The sequence below is a fragment of the Calonectris borealis genome, chromosome 11 (genome assembly GCF_964195595.1).
Source record: "Calonectris borealis chromosome 11, bCalBor7.hap1.2, whole genome shotgun sequence".
Classification (NCBI taxonomy): Eukaryota; Metazoa; Chordata; class Aves; order Procellariiformes; family Procellariidae; genus Calonectris; species Calonectris borealis.
Window position 1 is genome coordinate 4,452,126 of NC_134322.1, and position 20,375 is coordinate 4,472,500.

At 47.7% G+C, this 20,375-nt stretch overlaps 1 protein-coding gene across 6 annotated transcripts; it reads left to right on the forward strand.

Annotated features, from left to right (window-relative positions):
* The first annotated feature begins 13,335 nt into the window (after window positions 1-13,335).
* LYSMD4 (LysM domain containing 4) lies at window positions 13,336-19,962 on the forward strand. Of its 6 annotated transcripts, none has more exons than XM_075159844.1 (3): window positions 13,336-13,428; window positions 14,998-15,285; window positions 19,411-19,962. In XM_075159844.1, the coding sequence occupies exons 2-3, from the start codon at window positions 15,013-15,015 to the stop codon at window positions 19,960-19,962; spliced, it is 825 nt and encodes a 274-aa protein (XP_075015945.1). In that variant the 5' UTR covers window positions 13,336-13,428; window positions 14,998-15,012. The 6 variants fall into 6 exon arrangements, with proteins under 6 accessions (XP_075015945.1, XP_075015942.1, XP_075015946.1 ...); XM_075159841.1 differs by having other exon boundaries at window positions 13,376-13,463; XM_075159845.1 differs by having other exon boundaries at window positions 13,384-13,432.
* The last annotated feature ends 413 nt before the right edge of the window (window positions 19,963-20,375 follow it).

The window sequence follows — 20,375 nt, forward strand, 5'->3', positions numbered from 1 at the left end:
CTGCTCCTGAAGGCCCTAGCTGCAGACACAGCCTTGGAAGGGAAGCTTGCTCTCATGGCTACGGCAAAGGAATGGGAAGCACGAGATCTGGCATGAAGTCCTGCTCCCATTGAAGCCAGTGGGATGTTTGCCATTGGCTTCAGGGGAAGCCAAGATTTCAGTCTGCAGCCAGATTTGCTGGTGTGTTGAGCTATGCTGAGAGCAGGACCAGAAAGGGTTCTTGGTTTCCTGATAAAGCTGTTACTGCCTCAGCTTCTCTGCTGCAGATAGCTGGTTTCTCGCCTCACATTGCCCCCTGCTTGCTTTCATGTTTTCAAATCTTATTCTTGGGCCAGAAAGTCTTTGAGGAAGAGACTGGCTTCATGGTTTATGCTGTTGTATTGTCCTATGACTGGAGCTCCTGGACATCCCCATGAGCAAAATCACCCCCTCCATTGTGGATTATGGACAGTGCAAGAGAATGGCATAAAGCAATAGCACAGGGCTGGGATAAGTGGCTTAAGTGAAGTAAGACACATGGGATTTGCTCCAGGTAAATAACTGTGCCTTTTCCTTCAGGCAGCAGATTGAATTAGCTCTAGAATTAACTCTGTGTGGTTCAAGAGAGCCTGAAGAGATTGTAAAGGTGATCCAGGGATGGGCTTCCCCGCTTCACACCTTCACACCAACATGAGCTGTTGGGAATCTTGATTTTATAAGCACCTCTTTTTCTCCTGTCTCCTCTCTTTCAAGGTTAGGTGGAAGCCAAATTGTGTTAGTGATGAGCCGTGGTATAGGTACTCCTGAGCCTGATAGTAAACTTTTCCCAAATTATTATTGTTTCCCCTGCTAATAAGCCAACTCAAAGGTTGCCATACTGCTGTAGTGACATAAGTGTTAAGTAGTGCATTATATAGTGCACTATATAATGATTACACGTCCTTGTGCCAGCTCTTGCAGCCCACACAGCATCCACGTTTGGGCAGGGTTAGTGCCCTCCTTTGAAAAGCAAGTGAAAGAAGCGATCTCAGAGTGGATTGAGATTGTTGTATTATACCAAGCAGCCCCATTTTGGCCTGTACAGGTCTCGTTGTTTTTGTTTGAATGGACACACGGTGGAGCCTCTGTATGCCAAGAAAAAAGAAACATTGCAAATAATTCTCGCTCTTTATTTATATTTCTTCCTGATCAGGATATATCTTTCTATTCATTGTGTGGGTTTGGTCTCTACTGCCCCTTTCTGGGAACATCTGTAAATGCATCACGTCTATAAAAAAAGGCATGAGGGTTTATCTCCTGGACAAAGAAGCTGCCCCGTCTTTCCTCACCTCTCTAGATGCCACATGTTTAACAACATCTTCTCCTCCTGGCTAGCCATAGGTTGTGTTCTCTTGCCATCTGGGACTTGGTCTTGTTCCTTTGACATTTCCACAAAGAGTAGCTGGTAGGAGCAGCTTTCTGGTAAGTTGAAACCATTGTGATATATTTTTTCCCCACAAGCAAGGAGTTTGTAAGTGTAGATGCTTAAAGTCGAGGTAATGTAGATCATATAGAGATCCATAGCTAATAGTTTTACTATGATTTTCTCCAGCAAGTTGAAGCAAAGCTACCCAGAAGTTCAGCACTTATGCAGGAGCGCGCCCCAGTGTTACCTCATTAGGCACAAAGATTTTTACAGGCAAAAATACTTTCTTCTAGTAATAAATGGGGAAGAATGGGGAAGGAGGCAAAGAAAAAAACCAAATGATGCAGTATTCTCTCCTGATTGCTTAGCTTAGCTCTGCAGCACCATTTCCCATCTATCTTTCACATCATTCTGAGATTGTTCCCCAAAGAGTATCTTATCAATAGATCCTTTCTCAACTTAGTGGCTGCCTCTGAGCCAACTTTTTTTTCTGGTTCAGTGACTGGCACAATGTTTTCATGAAGTCTAAACTATCAACTTGTTGCTCTTCTATTTTCTTTGCTAATATGATCCCCACCAGCTCTCATGTTTCCTAGGGCAAGCACAATCAAACAAAATGAATCAGAATAAACAGAGAGAATTACTGCTCATTCTTTCTTAACAACATGCCTGTAATTTTTTTTCTCCGTTAGCAAATTCAATCCAGCTACTTTTGCTTATGTTAATTCACTGTAGCTGCTATCCACAGGCTCTGGGTTACACATAACGATGAGATGTGGGGACAGTGCTTTGCTTTTAGTAAGACCTCAGCATTTGTGTGTTTTGAATTTTAAGGAATGGGGCGAGGGGGGCTTACTTGACGCACTGCCGCCTGGTTCTCTGTGGTATTCATTCTGTTGCTGGTAAAGTCCCACCTGGGAGCACAAAAGAAAGATGACACATTGTACCTTTAATCTGCTCATTTGTCACTTTAATTCTCATAATAGTTCCTCTTCCCCCTTCTGTTTTGTTTCTCTTGTACTTGCTCTGATTTCAGCACTCCCAAGAGGCAGCACAGGGTCCTGGCACGGCTTCCCCAGGATCCTGGCAGATTTAAAGGCCAAGCATCACGGCCAACATGCTCCCATGCACCCACATACGACGTTGACGGTCTCCTCGTGGGCACGACCCCAGAGCCAACTTCTCATGGAGGGGACCATGGCGAAACTCCCTTCTTGCATCCAGGCCTTGGACCTACAAAGTCTTCCTTGCGAGGTTGGTGTCTATGGTGAGATGGGACGCTGGGCCCGTGAGCCTGGCCCCCACCTCCACAGCTCCCCGGGCTGCCTGCCCAAACCCTGTGTGGGCATGCAAAGGGCGATGGCTCGCAGCCATGGAGGGTCAACTCTGTCCTCGAGCCCTTTGTCCGGGTCCCCTCACTGTACCTGGGCTGGAGAGTGGCTGTGGGACAGCCCTCAGCATACAGCTCAGCTCTGTACAGAGGGCTGCTGGCTTGTGCAGAGTGGGGTGTATGCAGGCATCGCTGCAGGATGGGGCCTTTCTGTTATATGTGAGATGGGGGCCATGCTTGCAGCTGGCAACTGCTTTGTCTTTGACCCATTCCATGGGACTGTTCCTTGAAGAGAAAGATCAGCATTTGGCCCTTGACTTTAAGGAGACTTTCCTAGCACTAGCCTCAAAACAAGTGGAAACGCCGCCCTCCCACTTTGCACCAGAACCCTATGCCAGAACAAGGGCTATGAGTGGTTTTTTTCTGCTTATGAAGCTTTTGATGTGACTTTTTTTTCTCCTATCATCTGAGAAGGTCCCTGGCACTATGGTAAAAGCCCCCACTGCCCACTGGGCCCCCTGTCCTCGTGGTGAACGTGGTCCAGAGGGAAGGCGAAGGTTTCCCCAGAAGCTCATACCCATTCCATGGCTCCAATTAGAGACGATTTGTCTGTGTTTATTGCTAACAATGTTCTTCCTTGTGTTCGGTTCAGCTGGGAGCCCGATTAGTGACTTCCCAGTGGTCTTGAAGCCCAAAGTCCATGTTTCTTTAATTTTGTCCAATCTGCTGGATACTTAGGGAAACGGCTGGGAATACTGTAAAGCAGCTTCTGGCAGTGAAGAGTCCCAGCAAAGGATTGCATAGACTCCTGGTAATTATTCTCAGCCTGTCCACCTAAGGCCTGCCTGTGCAGGGAGCTGCAGCATTAACCAGCAAGGACACAGCCCACATAGTAAAAGACATTGTTCTGCTCTTCTTCCTTTTCGTACAAGAAGCTGATTTGGCTAGTTGTTCTTTATTTGGTACCTGGTGATCACACGGCTAGTGTTTGTGTCACTTTGCTACTGTTCACAGTTTGCAGTTGCAGCTTTTCTAAGTCTTTATTGACAGCCAGACACATCTTTCATCACTTAATGCATGCTCATCCCAGCTTCCCAGAAAGCTGGGATCTGGGCTGTGCTGACATGCCAACATGTTGTGCAGCCTTGGGTGAATCAGCTCCCTTCCCTGTAACTCAGGGAACCACTATGCAATAGCAGAGGTACCATTGCAGCATTGCTTGGCTGCAGCTTTATGAAGCACTTTGAGCTCTTTGGAAGAACAAGGTTAAATGCAAACTGCCCCGTTACTCCATGGTTAAAGGTTGCCTGAGATTATGGTTTGAAATGAATAGAAAACAACAGCCAACAGAGCAACTTGGATGTCCTTAATGGTGGTCAGTTAGTGGTTTTGGGCATTTTCAGGGGCTACTTCACAGCCCAGTTACTGAAAGGGCAGAGCCAGCGTGGGGCTGGGACCCCTCTGTTGGGCTGTGTGCAGGACACAGGAGTTGTATCAGGGCCATGCTTAGCCTTAGCTTTTGCTGTAACAATTATAAGTGATAAAATGTTAGTTTTCCCAATTTTCCTCCCCACAAGTTGGTTTAAAGGGAATGAAGGCAGATCCTGCTATAGCTTAGTATATTACTAGCCAACTCAAATGACTCCCCACTGTCTTTTCATCTACATGAGACTCTTAATGCCCTAAGTCTTTGCATGTCCTGGCACATAGCCCAAGTGAAGCATGAGCTCCAACAGAAGTTTTAAATTTAAAGCTGTTCTTTTGGCTTCAGAAATTCACAGATTGAAGCTGAGAGATGCAATTCGGCTGTTTACTTGCAGATCTGCAACAGCCCTGCTGTGCTATTGCACTCGCCTCGGTCAGGCAGTTGTGTTAACAGCATTTTCCAATTAAAGTCGCAGCCTCAGTTACAGAAAATGCTTTTCCTATCTGGGAATTTATCTGATCTTTTTTTTTTTAATTACTTATGGAGCACAGGGCTGTTCTGTTTCCCATCCCTTATTATAATTAATCCATCAACATTTCTGGTGACTGGGCTGGCTTTTGCTAGTTTTTTTTTATTTCTTGCCATTTCCAGCATCAGTTTGGGCCAATACCACTCAGACGCCATATTACTCGCACGATGGGGAGCACTGATGTGAGCGGGCAGGCAAATATCAGGTGCACGAGCAACTCCTGAAGTTCTGCTCACCCAGAGCAGGAAAAAAGATGCTCTGTTCTGGAAATAGCCCTCTTAGAAAATCCCAGAGCCTTGCTATGTAAATTATGGCCACTTCCCTGATGGAAGTGTTCCTACTCTGAAAACGTGGCTTTTAAGACCTTCACAGCCAAGATCAAGGCTTTTCTCCATTACCTGAACATTCAGAGTCTCCAAGAGAATAAGTGGTATCAGATGAACCCTGCATCTTTCTTCATGGTGTGGTCAGGGAAGAGCATCTTTTTTCATGTCACCTCACTGAAAGTGACATGCTGGGCTCCATCCTGCCTGTAGTGCAACAAGCTCAGCAAGGCTTGTCCGGTAGGATGCAGTGGAATCTGAACTGACACCTGGGATTTTCTCTCCAGCCATATTTGCCATTGCAGACAATGCTGTAAGTGCCTGGCAGTTTAATGTTCTTTGTAACATGAGCACAGAACTGCTTAGGCTGGGCCTGCAGGAACTGGAGAAGGACCAGATGCAATGACAAAAGCACAGGTTTCAGTGCTGACATCCTGTCCCATGAGGCCACAAAGCCCCTCTCTCCTACGACATGCTTTTCCCATAGTTTGATCAGCTGTAGCTGTCACTCTGGGCTTGTGCCCAACACAATGGCCCTCAAATCTTGGAGCACCTCAGTTCTGCAAGACCCTTGCAAGGATGCTACAACCAGAGACTCCCAGACTGACAAGAAAGGAAAGCCTGCTGCTGCCCCCATGTGTTACTTGCTCATTATTGTTGCCATGCACCAGTAAAGATGCGGGAACCCTATTTGGGAGTGAAGGAGAGCCAGAATAAGCACAGCACAGCCTCTCAGCTACTGAGGTCAAAGATCTTGCATTGGAAGACCCTTCTGGCTCCTATGTTCCTCCCGCAAGCTCAGGGCCTTCCCTGGGGCACCTTATATTCAAAAAATTGCAAGCTCAGATTGGACATGTTTGGAAGTGAGACAAGCTGGAGACATAACGGAGGCACGCGATATGCAGCAAAGCACAGAGGTGTCATCGTGCCGTTCTGAAAGGATGCATGTGCAACACTCAGACTGCCATGCAATACCGAACAGTATCAGGTATCAGCACAGCGCGTTCAGGCTTGTTGGCTGAGAGCACAAGGAGTGCAAAGCAAGAGACAGCCCTTGGCAGGCTGAGCTAACATGATAAGGTCATTGGAAAGACAAATGATGCTTTCATCAACCTGCCTTTCCCCAGTATCAGCACCAGCTTGAGCAGGGACTCACTTTGTGCTCCTGTAATATACTGTGCTCCGCATGGTGCCAAGGACAAAAGCTTCCTCACAAATACATTGAAGCTGTGTTTTTCCAACCAGTGTCTCAGCCCCCAACTCCCATTCTTCTTGGCCCTGTCAGGTTCCTGTTTTGAACCATTAAATGGCACCTCTTGGAAGAGTTACACTCCCTCGGGATCAGTGGCACCTCTCAGGCAGACGGGAGAACAGGCTGTCATTACTGCTACCTACCTGCTGCTTGCCAACAGTTATAATTTACCTTTTGGACATCCCTTAGGGATCTCATGGTTTTGTCCTTCTCTGTTGGGCAGTACTTTGTTGGGGCTGCACATGCTAATTATTCTGGAGTTCATCAATCCTGGAAGCTGCCTGAAGCCTGGGGTGATAAGTTGCTAGCAGCAGCCAAACTCTCACTGGCCCAAATGGAGCCAGTTTGTGGCTCGGGGGGGTCATGCAGACCAATGGCTTCGACCATCGCTAACACAGCTTCTTGGAAAGGTAGGGTTGGCTGTTTGCCATCCTTTCACCAAGAGCCTTTTTGGCCCTGGCACCATTAACAGATGGGCCAAGGAGCAACGCCTCAGCTAAACATGGGCCACAGAGTGCCCTGGACACTGCCTGAAGCTCTCTGAGAACATCTGAAGGGAACAACACGCGCTGGCAGGGCTTATGTGCTCCGGCAATTGGGGATTGCAAACACATGCTTCAGCTATGCAAGAAATCTTTGACTTGTTCTGAATGTGATTCTGCCTGGGTTTCTTCCCAGGAACATTCCTGTTCTTCACAATTTACCAGTTGCAGGAAGGGAGAAGGGGGGGAGGGATTTTAAGAGTAAGGGAGAGGAAAGGGAACAAATCTTACAGTGCTTTTCCTAGCCAAATTCCCTCAGAAGGACAGGATGTGGAGTATGGACTCCAGAATTTGGCACAATCCCAAGAAAATATGAACTGCAAAATTAAAACCACTTTTAATTAGCCATTTGTTTTTATATAGAGAATAAGTCTCTGTTTTTCTGAAGTAATTCAGTGTCTGCTATCACATAAACCAGGCAGCCCCTGCCAAATGGTGCTGCATGATAGAAGGCAAGCACAGAACTAGGTCTCTGAGCAAAGACACGTTATCTCCTCCAGGAGACGGCAGTGCTGTTTAGATCTGCATTCTGGTTCCCGAGATAAAAGTCTCATTCCTAAGAGTCACAGCATATGTGAGAGAGTTGCAAATGTAGTCCTTGTAGGTGGGAGTAATTTGAAGCCGGAGCTGGAGATAAATGATGAAGCTGGGTCTTTATTATAACACCTGCTATGTTACAAACAGGAGAAAAAGCTTGCGAGGGTGGAGGCAAGAGCTGTGCTTCTGCCCTGGAAGAAGTCAGACGTACAGGGCACCCAGCAGCTCACACCCTGACTCAGAGGGATGACAAATCCCTCTTCTCATTGCCGGCAACAGCAGGGTCCTGCCTGGGGAGGGCCACAGGCCAGTGTCTGCCACATGCCGCGGCCATTCGGAGGCATGGGCTAGGCGGGGGCTGCTGGGCTTGGTGTCACGTTGCTGCTGGATGTACCCTTGAATAAGGAAGGCGTAGGCTGTATCCAGGTTGGGTCGCCCCTGAGCCAGGGATGCCCCTGCAGATAAGGTGTGAATCTGGCTGTCAGCCAGGTCTCAGGGCTGCTTCTGCGCAGCAGCACAGACACAGGCTTTGTGCTTCTTTCCAGATGTGACCACCTAAACCGTCAGCTTGTTCCTGAGAGTGTTAAGTTTCAGCCCAGGACCCTTCCAGGGCAGTCAACGACAGCAGTAGCGCTCCTATGCGGAGTAGCCCATGGCTAAGTTTGGAACCTGCTAAGCTAGACAAGCGCTTCCAACAGGAGAAACCATTAAAAGAGGCAAGGTGTAACCCGACGTTACCAAACATGCACTCAGAGTAACCTCCATAGATCAATTAACTATACTAAGCATATACCTATAATTAATTTAATTTAACTGAGATTTTCTTCTCTGTGTTGTGTGCCTACTGTATCAACCTCTTAAACTTATTGCTGTGTATATAATTCAATCAAATGTACATACGGTACCCACATAAGCTTAGTCACTCCAGACACCAGGGAGAGTATTATTTTGTTGTATTTGGCTCATACTTCTGCCTTAACACAGGGTGTAACTTCACTGAAATCAGTTATGCTACATGAGTCCATAAACAGAGCAAAGCCCAGCATTTATAAATTATTTGCAATAGAGGCATCATAATTCCTCTAATGCCATGTTCTGATCATGGATGTGGCTCGCTACAGCTGCCTTCCCAGTCTCCCACTAGGAAACAACAAAATAAAGATAGAAAGGAATACTCTTTTTTTTTTTTTTTTTTAATTCAGCAATATCAGAAATATCAGCAGATTCCTGTTGCCTCACAGTGCTGTATAGGCGCCTTCCCCTGTATATGCTAAACTAAACAGGAGTAATAGGTTGATATTAAGAAGCAGATGCTCAAGAAGTGTTTCTTTAACTTGTGCTGTACGTAGTGACAGGACAGTAGTTCGCTACTTGTGAGGGTCCCCTTCTTCATCTTTTATTGATTGTACATTCTACATTTTTATTGTTAATAGCCCATATGGTGAAGGAAATGGGTGAATGATTTCACTCTGTCTTGCTTTTATTAATACCAAATTATGGATCAAGTCACAATTAATGATGGCCCTGGTGATTTATGAATTGCAATTTTTACTCCTATTAGTCCTGGACAGTTGGAAACCGTCAGATGCCAGCCTGAGCAGCTGTAGCCTGAGCACCAGTTAGCACCGATGAGCAATGTGTGCATGGGTGTGTGAAATGGCCCATCTCTGGGCAGGTGAGTTAATTGAATACCAGTGCAGGAGAGACTGGAGCTGCTTGCTAAGAGTTGCACATTAAGTTATTAGTTTCCCAAGGGTGGACATCAGACTATCACTGAGTGAAATCCAAATAATAGATTTTATTGCAGAGCTTAGAAGGCTGCTTAAAGAGAAGCAAAGGAAGACACAAGGAGTATGTGTCTGACGCTTCTGACACTTCTGAAGTGAGCCTGAAAAAAAGAGGGACAAAACCAAAGAGATGAAGAGAACAGCAATTCTGGATCTGAGCAAGAGCTTACAGGAATCACAGGGACAAAAGAGGAGAGCCCTATTCTAGATTATGCTCTCTTGGGAAAGCCCCAGCCAAGACCTTCATTAAAGTTTTGATTCTTTATTACAAAGTGATTAACTCTGACGTTCCCTGGGAAGGAGCTTGCATCGATGTGAATGCTGGTGGTGCCCAGCATCATGGACACATTGCTACTTTGGATTAAGCGAAAATGGGCAGACTTTCTCAGTTCTCTTGCCCTCTGCATTGACATAAGTCAGGGGTAGGAGGATTTCTTCCTGAAATTCAGGGGAGATATGACCTTTATGTTGCTTGAATGTGTATAATGACTGAACCATTCAGCTCTTGGACAGACTTTGCTTGTTTGTGGGTTTGCAGCTCTCACAATCTATCTGCTTACAACAAAAAGATTCCAATTATTTGGAATGATGACATCATCCACGCAATTGGCCCAGAGCCAACATCAGCACTCCTACAAAACAGACACTTATTTCTTGTTAAGAATTATCATATTCTTCGTACTGACCACGGTTTGCATCAATTGAGGTTCAGCACGGTGAGGCCACTGGGAAGCAGAAACTTTTGCAGTGACAAAGCCGCTGAGCAGACGCATCCCTCAGTTCACTTGGCGACCGGGTCTGAAGTGATGTCTCTGCTGGTGGCTTACATGCCACCGCGTCTCTCTACTTTGGTTTGAACAAACCTGACTTACACAAAAGGCAGTGGGGAGCAGTTGAGCTTGGAGGACCAGGAAAGATAAGCCATTCTGAGGTGCGGAGTTGAGCTATTCTGCTGCGAAGTGAAACGGTTCAGAAAAGGCCAGGGAGGCAGCAAAAGCTACTGGGAAATGACACAAGGCTGAACCTCAGCTGTTGCAAATGGAAAGATCAGCAGAGGATGCTCACACTGAAAAGGCCTGGAAAAAGCAGATAGGTATCTAAAACATTTTGAAAAGCCTCCAGTCATGGTGCTTTTTTCAGTGTAATAAATCCTTGTTGGATTAATTACCTAATAGTGAAATTATCCCACTCTGCTAGAGGCAGCTTTCTTGCTGAAGTGAGAACAAGTATAATATTTTAAGGTAAAATATGATAGTTTGAAGGTCCCAGAGGGCAGAAGGGGCAGGGCTGAACTCAGCAAATGGACACTAATTCCCTGTCATTTCCCTATTCAGGCCTGGTAAAACATACCACATCGGCTGTTTGAATTTTAGGCCAAGGGAAAAGGAATCTTGTAAAGCCCTATAGCTCAAGAAGGCTACATATTTGAAGAAGTAAATTCTCGCAGGGACTGTGATCCTTTTGCAGCATAGATTTATTGCAGACAGGCTGCTGGGAGGGAGAGCAGAGTCATTTCATGAGACCACAACGGCGGCAGGTACCTGGGGTCCTGCTGCTACAGGCAAACAGAGCTGCCGCAGTGCTGGGGTGGTTTATGTCTGTTTAATGCCTGTAGGTCTAAAAACCACCAGAAAATGGACTGGGAGCTTCTCCATGTCCTGCTTGAAGTGAATTTGTCAGGATCCATCCAGGTCCTATTTAGGCACCACTAGAGTTGTATGTCAGGTTCCTGGAAGTAAGAAAGGTGAACTAGCGCAGAGTTGGTCCCTGCAGAATCCTCCATAGACATGAAAAAATCTTGAGCTGTTTTTTCCCATAAAAGGCAGGAAGCAAATTGGCAGTGTAAGTGCCTAGGAAGGCAAAAAAAGAACGGATACAGGCCTTTCTTCTGTCCTTTCCACTTGATAATGAAGGCTGAAGGGCTCTAAATTGGCAGGTTTTGTTCTAAGGCTTTAATTCTTTCTTCATTAGGGCCGCTGGAAGACTTTCTGGACAGACAGAAAAGAGGTCAGTATGTGTCAGAGACAGTAGAGAAACCTGCAGATTTGTCTGCACAGGGATGTTTAAATCTCGGTGACAGATTACCATTACCTTGTGTTATAGGGCACGCTTGCGCGTGGTAGTCTGGACACTGCACACACTTCTTCCAGGACAGCACTGCAAGCAAATGTCCAGCTCAGCCTGTACAAATGCACAAATGAGCTTGAATTATTTGCAATCAATTGACGCCAGTCGAGTACTTCTGTGTTTCCATGTTTATGATTTGTGTAGACAAATCCTGAGAGGGGAAGTGATTTTGAGTCCAATTATTAAAAGCTTTTTTGCTTCATTTTCTTAACAGCTGTTTCATCCCAACAGTTGGAAGAAAACCACCTTTTCATTAGGATTCTGTAAGGATCTTTCAGCTGGAGGATGAAGCAATTTCCCATCTACATTTCCTGGTGTCTTTCCATGAGATCAATGAATAATTCTTCCTGATGTTTTAAAAGCTAGAAAAACTAAGCAGTAAATGACAGTTAAGGAGAAGTAAGCCAACCCAGACTTAGCTCTGTCAGCAAAGTTTCGTTGTTTCCCCCACGTTTCCAGATTACCTTAGCAGTTGTATTTCCCAGGTTTGAGTTTGAGCAGGTTACCCTGAGTAACCTGTATTTGTTTGACAAAGCGTGATTATTACTCGTAATTTTTGAACCTCAATAGTCACAGAGAGATTATAAGTGGCTCAGGGAAGGCATTTTGGCACGTCTCATCTAGTCTCCATGCTTGTAGAGCCCTCTCCAGCACACTAAATCCATGGTCTGTTGGGTCAGAAAAGTACATAAGCTGGCTGAGCCCCAAAATCATCTGCTCATGAGACAAGCTGGCCCACGGCTGGAGGGACGGAAATCATAACACCTGCTCGGAGATGGGGTGCTGGCCGGCTGCTCAGAGGAGCTGGGCTCAGCCGCAGTCCTGCCTGGCCACTCTCCCACCGCCCTTCCAGCCCTGCCGAAATCACTCAGCCCCACAAAGATGTGTCGGCAAGCAAGAGCCGTGAGGAAGCAATGGCTGTTGCTTAAAAAAATAATGTCGATGGTTGGGGAGCCTTCCTTCCTCTCCGGTGTGTGACCTTTGCCAACTGATGTTGCATCTAACCTAGTGGTAGCAAGAGCTGGAGAGGAAATACTCTCTCCTCTTGCCTTCCCTGCCTCTGGCACCCGGATTGCACGAGAGAAGGCAAAGGGATAGCCAGCAACCGTGCTCAGCTTTAATTTAACTTAAAAGTAGGTTTGTCCATCTCCTTTAGGCAAAGAGCATCCAGCAGCCCCTCACGCCTCTGAGCAAAGCCCCAAGGCTGTCCCTCGCAAGAGATCTTCACGCTAGCCCTTGGGGCGAGTGGTGCCCGATTAATTCCTGCAACAGGCTACGAGGAAATATTTCTTCTCTCCCCCCCACCCCAGAAAAGCTTTGCATGTGGAACTTGTTAAAGATTTGCCCTGAGCTTGTTTTTTAAACATAAGCCACAAGTCAGGATGGGCCAAGGAAAACATACCAGTGCAGAATACACCTCATCAGCTCCACCAACTGCTCCGCCGGCACCGGCTTCGCCGCGGCTGGAGCCAAACGTGAGCAGTGAGTCCGTGGGGCGACGCGGCTGGAAGGGGGACTCGGCGCCGGGAGCTGTGGCCATACCCGGGGCGCAGCGAGGCAGTGCCTCACGCTAGCCACAAAATGAGAGGGAAAAGGCTGATCTTCTTGGAAATCGCAGATCGCCACACGCCTGGAGGTGACTCGGCTTGTGAGCCTGGCTGGCTGGGGGTAAACGCATCGGTGTGGGCACCCACATGGGTGGGAACGGCGCCCACGTGCCCTTGCCAGCCTCGCCAAGCAGGGGAGGGCAGTCCAAGGCCCGGACTGACCGCTCCAGCCTCCCAGCAATGCCTCGCTGTTCCCAAAATTAGGCTAAGTTTACTATAGATGTGTGTGTGTGTGTGTGTGATATCAATAGATTGACAGTGTAATAACCGAAATTTTATTCTAACCGTATGTATAGTCAGTGTAATGTATACCATTACAATGATACCATACGTAGGGCTGTACAGCTGTATACTGTCTCCCCGCTCTTGCGAGTGCTCCGGGCACAGGTCTCGCCCGGGCGGGGTCGAAGGGCGCGGGCCCTTTAAGTGGGGCCCTCCCTCCCGCCGACAGTTCCAGCGCTGACCGCTCAACCAACCTCGCTCCACCGCCCTTCTCCGCCGCCCATCGGCCAGACGGCGCTGTGGGTCCCGCCTTCCGGTGCTGCTAGCCAATGGGAAGAGAGCTGGGCGAGAGTCGGGGCTAGGTTGGTGCGTGTGGCCGATGGCCGGCGAGTGGCGGGTCAGTGCAGGGGTCTCGGGACAGGGCCCGGCCTCCCCTCGGGCCGCGGAGCGGAGGGGAGGGGGGCAGGGCCCGCCCGCCCGCCGCGGACCAGGGGCCCGGGTCCCTCCGGTGCTGAGAGGAGCGGGACTCTGCGGGGGTCGGCCCCTCCTGAGGCGCTGAGGGGGTCGGGGCCCCCTGAGGCGTTGAGGGGATCGGCGCGGGGCCCTCGCGCGGGGCTGGGGCGAGCGACGCGCCGACTCCCCGGGGGCCGAGGGAGCTCCGGGCGGGCCGCCGCCTCGCTGTGCCGTTTGGAGGCGCCGCCGTCGGCCCCGGGAGCCGTGTCGGGAGCGGAGCGCCGGTCCCGGGGTGGGGGTGCCCCTCTGCCCTGCCGAAACGGGGAGAGGGGCGCGGGGAGGCGGGCCTCTGCCTCCCTGTGGTTGCCGGTACCCGGTTCGCCACGTGTGTTGGTGCGGGGCAGGAGCCAGGCCGGCACCCTGCCTGCCCGACCCAGGGGTGCGGGCGTTGGGGCGGCCAGAGCCGGGCCGGGGAAGAGTTTGGGCCCTCCCTGGGGAGAAACGATAAGTGACGTGCCGGGGAGAGCGCCCTCTGAGCAGGGCCCGTGGCTTACAGCTTGTCAAACGGCAGAGGTGTCCACAGGAGCGTCCAGGGAGGCCGTGGCCGTAGATCCTCAGCTCTTCTAGCAGAGCTGTGACCCAGCTTGTGGGTGCCGTGCTCAATACTAATGGAATGCCATAAAATCGTAGCGATAAGAATCCCTTATGGGTAGATTGAGAACATGAAGGTCAATGGAGTTCTGTGGGGTTTTCTTACCTATACCTGACCCTGACAACAAATTGTTTGTGAAGCTGAGGATTCAAGAAAAAAAAAAGTAGCTTCCTAATAACTTGCTGCTGTAGGCCTAGCAATAATTAAAACAAAGTGCTCAGGCAGGTTCTTGTCTTTATACAACAAAATGACCTTGTTATTCAGGTTGAAGTTAAGTGTGGGTTGAGCTGTCCTTATTTTAAAAAAAAAAAAAAAGTGCATTTCCATGAAATTAAAATGTGGATTCTTAAAGCGTAGAGAGCTAAGGACTTCTGGAAGGGTGACATAAAGGATAATTTTGGTCAGTTTTTAATGTGTATTGGTAGGAGATCTGATGTGGTAGTTCCATGGTTTTTTTTCACTGTAATTAAAGACACTTGGCTCAAGTGACTCTGCTGCTTTTTTTTATGCAATTATAGAAAGTAGTATTTAAGATGTGTAGCAAAGTAGTACTATGTAGTGGTCCATAAGCAGACAAAAAAAAAAGCTTTGAAAATAATCAATCCATTGTTGAAGTTTGTGTACATAAGGTTTCTAGTATTTCTGTCATTGCTGTTAGAGTGGCATCTTTTGGGTTTGCCCCTGAGAAGATCTGGATGGACGGAAAGCTTTGTGTGTGTGCACACATGTGCAACTACTGTGCTTTTTGTCCATTCTCCCATATCTTACATGCTAAGAAATAAACACGGGTATTAAGGAAATTAAAAATGTCTGGTTTTTTTTCCAGGTGCTGGTATAAAAGATGAGGCTGAATGAGAGCCGGACGAGATCCTTCCAGGCTCCCGTCACCATCCATAATTACCCGGGCAGGCAGGTGTTTGTGTTTCCCAATGGCCGATCTGATTCAGAAGAGTCATCAGAGGAGGAACTCAATGTTATGGAATTGCGACCGAGGGGCAAGGAGCAGCAGCGATGCAGCACTTCTCGGGACAGAGTTGGAGATGTGGTACTTCTGGAACGAGAGATTACAGAGGATGATAATCTTAACAAGCTAGCCCTGCAGTATGGTTGTAAAGTAAGAGCTATCTCTGTTTGGTTGGTTTTAATTACTTCAGAGGTATTTTACATGTAGCTTAGTTTCCAGAATTACAGGAAGGTGTGCTGTTGTCTGATAGTTTTGACACTGAAAAGTGTTTGCCCCGTGTATTTCATGAATGGTCAATATCTGGGTAAAACTGAGCTGGAGGAAAGCTAAAACAAGCAAACAAACAAACAGAGTTCTTCAGCTAACAGCCTAGGAAGATGTTGTCAACCCCACACCCTGCGTGACCTGCTTTTCTGTTTAATTTGGGTGAGTAAGTGCAGTGTAGCAGTCATGATTTGTACTTGGTTATTTAAGTGAGGGCAAAAAGTAGGAAGCCGAGTACAGAAATGAGGGTGAGAGCTCTGCTTTCAAGGAGCATACAGTTTTTGAAGCAAACTGAACAGTACAAAGAAATGCCACTCTCATGCGATCTGGTTTGGGTGTTTTTTTTGTTTATTTTTTGAAAGGTATGAGCTTACATATTGCAAGGAAGGTCTAAGTCTAACAGGGGTGGGCTTGCAGAAGGCGCGATGCCAAAGCCCAGGTCACAGAGTCCAGGTTCTGTCTGTGCGTGTGGGTTTTGATTGTTTGCTGTTGTACCCAGAAGTGTGTGGGGTTCAGCCGTCTGCAGGCAGAAGGGAGCGCGTGTGCATGGTGAATTTTCTCTGGAGTTGGAACATACTACAAAATACATTTTCTTTGTTCCAAAGCAGAGAGCTTTATAGAAAAACTGTTGAAAAGTTTAATTACCTGATCTGAATGTTAGAAGTACCCTGTTGTTTAGCAGTTAAAGCTGTATTTTTAGAGCCTCCTTTATCTGCAAGCAAGACTGTGATTAAAAAGTTCCATGATGCAAACAATTGGACAGTGACCTGGATGGGGATAATGATACAGTACTCAACTGCTGCAATACTATTGCAGTCTGTCTTGCTTAACAACACAGCTGTGTGGTGCAGCTGAAGCAAGAGGGCTTAGAGGAATTGCGACAATTCCTCCCCTCCCATTCCCTTAGAAACCAAAACAAAACAAAAAAGAAACCCTTCTAGGTTCTGCTGACGAGCCTGATGCGTGTGAAGAAGCGAGTCTGGTAGGACTTGAATAGGCCTTGATTGGCACCGGTAGAGCACGAGAGCTCCGAGCTACAGCAGTTGACTTTGTAGTCATGACTATACGCTCATCTTTAAGCAGTAGCAATTGCCTTGTTGTTGCCACTTAGGCCAAATCACAGCAGTTTGGTGAACTCAAAGGAGGAAGATTCTGAACAACTCTTTCGGTTTATGGCATGAAAAAGCCTGCTGTGCCCCCTGTACTGTAACTCGGGAGGGCTCAGTCCTGTCCTTGCCATGGCTGCTCATCTGCCTCCCCTGCCACCCTGCTCCCAGAGCCTTTCAGCCCCAGCCGGAGCAGGCAGATCTGCTCTGCCTGCCCTGCTGAACGCTGCTGGGCTTGTCTGGTGGGGAAGGCAAGCTGATGGGGAGGGACCAGGTAGTCAGTGTTCTCCTCCCACAGGAAAACAACTGTCCTACTGCCTCCCTCCCTTCCAGAAAGGGCACTTCTGTCTTGTTCCAGTTAAATTGAAGAGGTACAGAAATCCTTATTATTGGAGATCTGTGTATTTGTTTGTTCACAGACCGGCACTGATCAATTTTTATGTATTTTGTTTTACTTGCACAATTAAGCAACTCCTGAAGGGCTACCAGGACATCAGTGAGGAAGATCTGTAGCCACAAATATATGTGACTGTGTTTGAAAAGTGCAGGATGAACTTCTCCTTGGAATCAATGAGAACTTGTCATTGGTTTCAGAATCATCAGGGCCTACTTGGAGTGGGGGTATTAAGACAGTGCAACAAATAGCTTTGTGTGTGCTACAGATAGCTTGGCAGAGATGCAAAGCACTTAAAAATTCTCATTTTTACTCTTGACCATTTATAGTCCTGGCCTGCTTTTGGCATTGTTCTTAGCTGGGACAAGAGGAGCTCACTGCAGCCAAAAAAATGAGTACAGAAAATAAGCCTAAACGGCTTGTGCAGCCGAGTGCTCTTGCATGCTTCCCATCAGCTTTGTTTGTTGTTTCTGCGCGAGTGCTGCTCCACTGTCTGTTTCTAGAGGCTTAGCACAACATTTCAGTGTTTGATTGCAGGCACTGCAGGGGGTATTTACTGTCCCAATAATTTGCTTTCATTGGAACAAAACAAAAAATTGAAGTACCCGCTCAGTTAGGAGGCTTTGGGTGAGATTATTATTTCACAACTAAATAATTTTGCGGGGTTTAAGTCCTGATGTTACGCTGGGGCAAGCTGTGAGAATCTGAACCAGCAACTGAGGATTCCCTTCACCTCAGGGGCACCAGATTAGGGTCTAGATTAAGCGTCCCATTTTCAGATTTCTCAAGCTTTGCAGAGTAAACGTGAGATTCAGGCATTCATCTCATCTCTGCCCTTCAGCAGAGTCTTGCTTTCTGGCTGTGACGTAGCAGACTTGCCACCTTCAGGGACTGCACGGTAGGTGAGCTTGATGTGTGACAGCCTGTACGGGCTGGAGGGGAGATGCAGGGAGAGAGGCAGCGCCGTGCAGCTCCTCTCTCCTGTGGCCCAGCGCACGGTGGCCCTCCGGCCTGAGGGAGCTCCCTGCGGGGAGGGAGGACTGCCTTCCCCTTGGCACCGCCTGTCCCCGCTCCGGGCAGCAGCCTGCAAGTAGCCCCGAACATTTGTTGCGATGGCAAAGGAGATGTTCAGGCTCCCTTCTGGTGTATTCCTGTATTGTCTTTTAAAAGGGGATCTTTGCCCTGAACTATCCATGATTTTGGCGCTGATGGCACTTACACATTTGCTTAGGAAGTAAATCACTTGGTTTTAGTTCCCCAGTTTCACTGGTAGCCTCAAGCTCGTGAATGCAGTTCATCATACAATAATTTACGAGATTTCTGAAAGAAAAATCAAACTTTCTCTGAAAGTGCAGCCCTCATACTGTCTCTCTCCTGTGTGAGATATCGGAGGTGGTTAACCTGTTCGTGTTGCCTTTCTCTTTGGTTTGGGGCCTTGCTGTTTTCTTTGTTTTGCATCCTCCAGCCTTTCCCTTCAGGTTCTCTCGTGTCTCCTGGGCTGCTTTGGAGAGTTCCTTGCACACGTTGACAGTCCTGTTTGTTTTCTTTGACAGAGGATTTAGGGCAGCTGAGAAGTTCATGTACTTACTTGTTAGGTGGTTGTCAATGCACACTGTATTAAGCTGTCTTCTCTTTATTTAACATTAAAGAAAGAAACGCTGCCTTGCCTTTGTCTTTTTTTTGATACCGGCTGTCCTTGTGACTTACGCTGTATGTGTGGTTTGTTCTTTCTTGCTCTTCTTACTGCTGTTTGCATCACCAAGCGGGGTGGGAATACCGGTCACAGATGAGACCCCCCACACGAACAGCCAAAGGAGATCACGGATGCACGGAGATTATTGCCATAAGCGAACCTTCAGCAGGAGCTTTTACCGACTGCGGAGAAATGAGCTGTGTGGAGCCGCTGTCGCGCAGAAGAGGGATGGTGCTTGGGAGCATGGGCAAAAGGTGCTCATGCCTGTGTGGGAGAGAGGCTCGCCTGCTCTCTGCCAGGCTGTGGTCTTGCTTTCAAAACTGCAGTATGCTCCAAAGGTGGAGCTCTGTTCTCTCTGAAATCGCTTTCTGAGCAGGGGGAGGGTTTTCCCTGCTCGTATTGACCTTGTCCTCTCACCTTGAACTCATGCATTGTTTAAGGTATGAAAACTGTTTTCAAAGGATGTTATAAAGACTCTTCTTGCCTTAACTTGGATTAGAAAGTAAGTGAGAGAAGGGTGAAGAAAGCAAAAGGAAGGGAAAACAATATTAAGCAAAATACAGCCTATAAGAGGTAAAAGAGCACTAGAGGAGGTTATAGACTGGTTTAATGGGGGACCGTCTCTATCCTGCGGGACCTGGAGCATCCCTGGAACAGCTGGGCAGTCTCTGGAAAACACTAAGCCACTTGCTGCCAGGGCTTGCTTTTATTTTCTGGCTGCTGCTTGTACACTGGTTTTGTACCTACTTCCTGCTTCAGTGAAGGTAAAAGGCTGGGTTGTCCTGCACTAATACTAGTGTCCTTTTTGGATTCTGTAGGTTGCAGATATCAAACGCGTCAACAACTTCATCCGGGAGCAGGACTTGTATGCGCTGAAGTCCATCAAGATCCCCGTGAAGACCCACGGGCTGTTAACGGAGAACGGGAGAGAACTAAGGCCGCTTCCGACGGCGCCGTCCCAGACGGGCCTGACGCTCGTGGACTTGCCGGAGCCTGATGACGGTGCGAGCAGCTCTGCTGACGGCAGACATCTGAGCGACTACTTCAAGGGGATTGACAAGAGCATTCAGGACGTGGTGCAGGCAGAGGTCCAGCTGAACGCAGAGTATTGCATGGAAGCACTGGAGAGGCCGCTGCCCCAGTCAGGGAAGCAGGAGACCAGTAATGGTGCGGACTGTGGAATCCAGTGGTGGAACGCAGTTTTTATTATGCTCCTGATAGGAATTGTCCTGCCAGTATTTTATATCATCTATTTTAAAACACAAGGTCTGGTGGCCCATACCTCCAACACAACACTAACCTCAAATATTTCAACAGATGGATTGGAAGGGAAATTACCACAAAGCTCAGTTGTAGAAGAAAAATCCTAAGGGGGAGAGGCAGCCAAATACAGCCTCTCCTCCCGGCACCGAAGCCCGTACACTGGTGACTGACACGAGTGCGTTCAGGGGGATAACAATACAGATTATTTTTATTTTTTTAAGTAGCTGATGTTGTAATCCTGAACTTGACTGAAAGTGAGGTGATGTGATTTTATGGAAGAATAAGGTTGCGTTATTACTTATAAAGATCATCAGGCAGCTGGCTTAACATTTGTGAACTCTGTTGGGAGAAAGCATTTTGTAGCAATTCACTCATTTTGGTTGCTTCGGGTATTTCTTAATGCCTTGTCTAAGAAGCAAATCCTTTGCTGCTGAGATAAAGAGTGCAGTATTAATGCGATCGGAAAGTTTGAGGGTTGTTTGCATTTTAAGAAAACACTTTTTGCTTAGAGTAGAAGCGG

Coding starts and splice junctions, on each gene's coding strand:
- LYSMD4 (XM_075159844.1), top strand. CDS start 15,013: ATGAGGCTGAATGAGAGCCGGACGAGATCCTTCCAGGCTCCCGTCACC. Junction 15,286..19,410: donor CCCTGCAGTATGGTTGTAAA/GTAAGAGCTATC, acceptor TGGATTCTGTAG/GTTGCAGATATCAAACGCGT.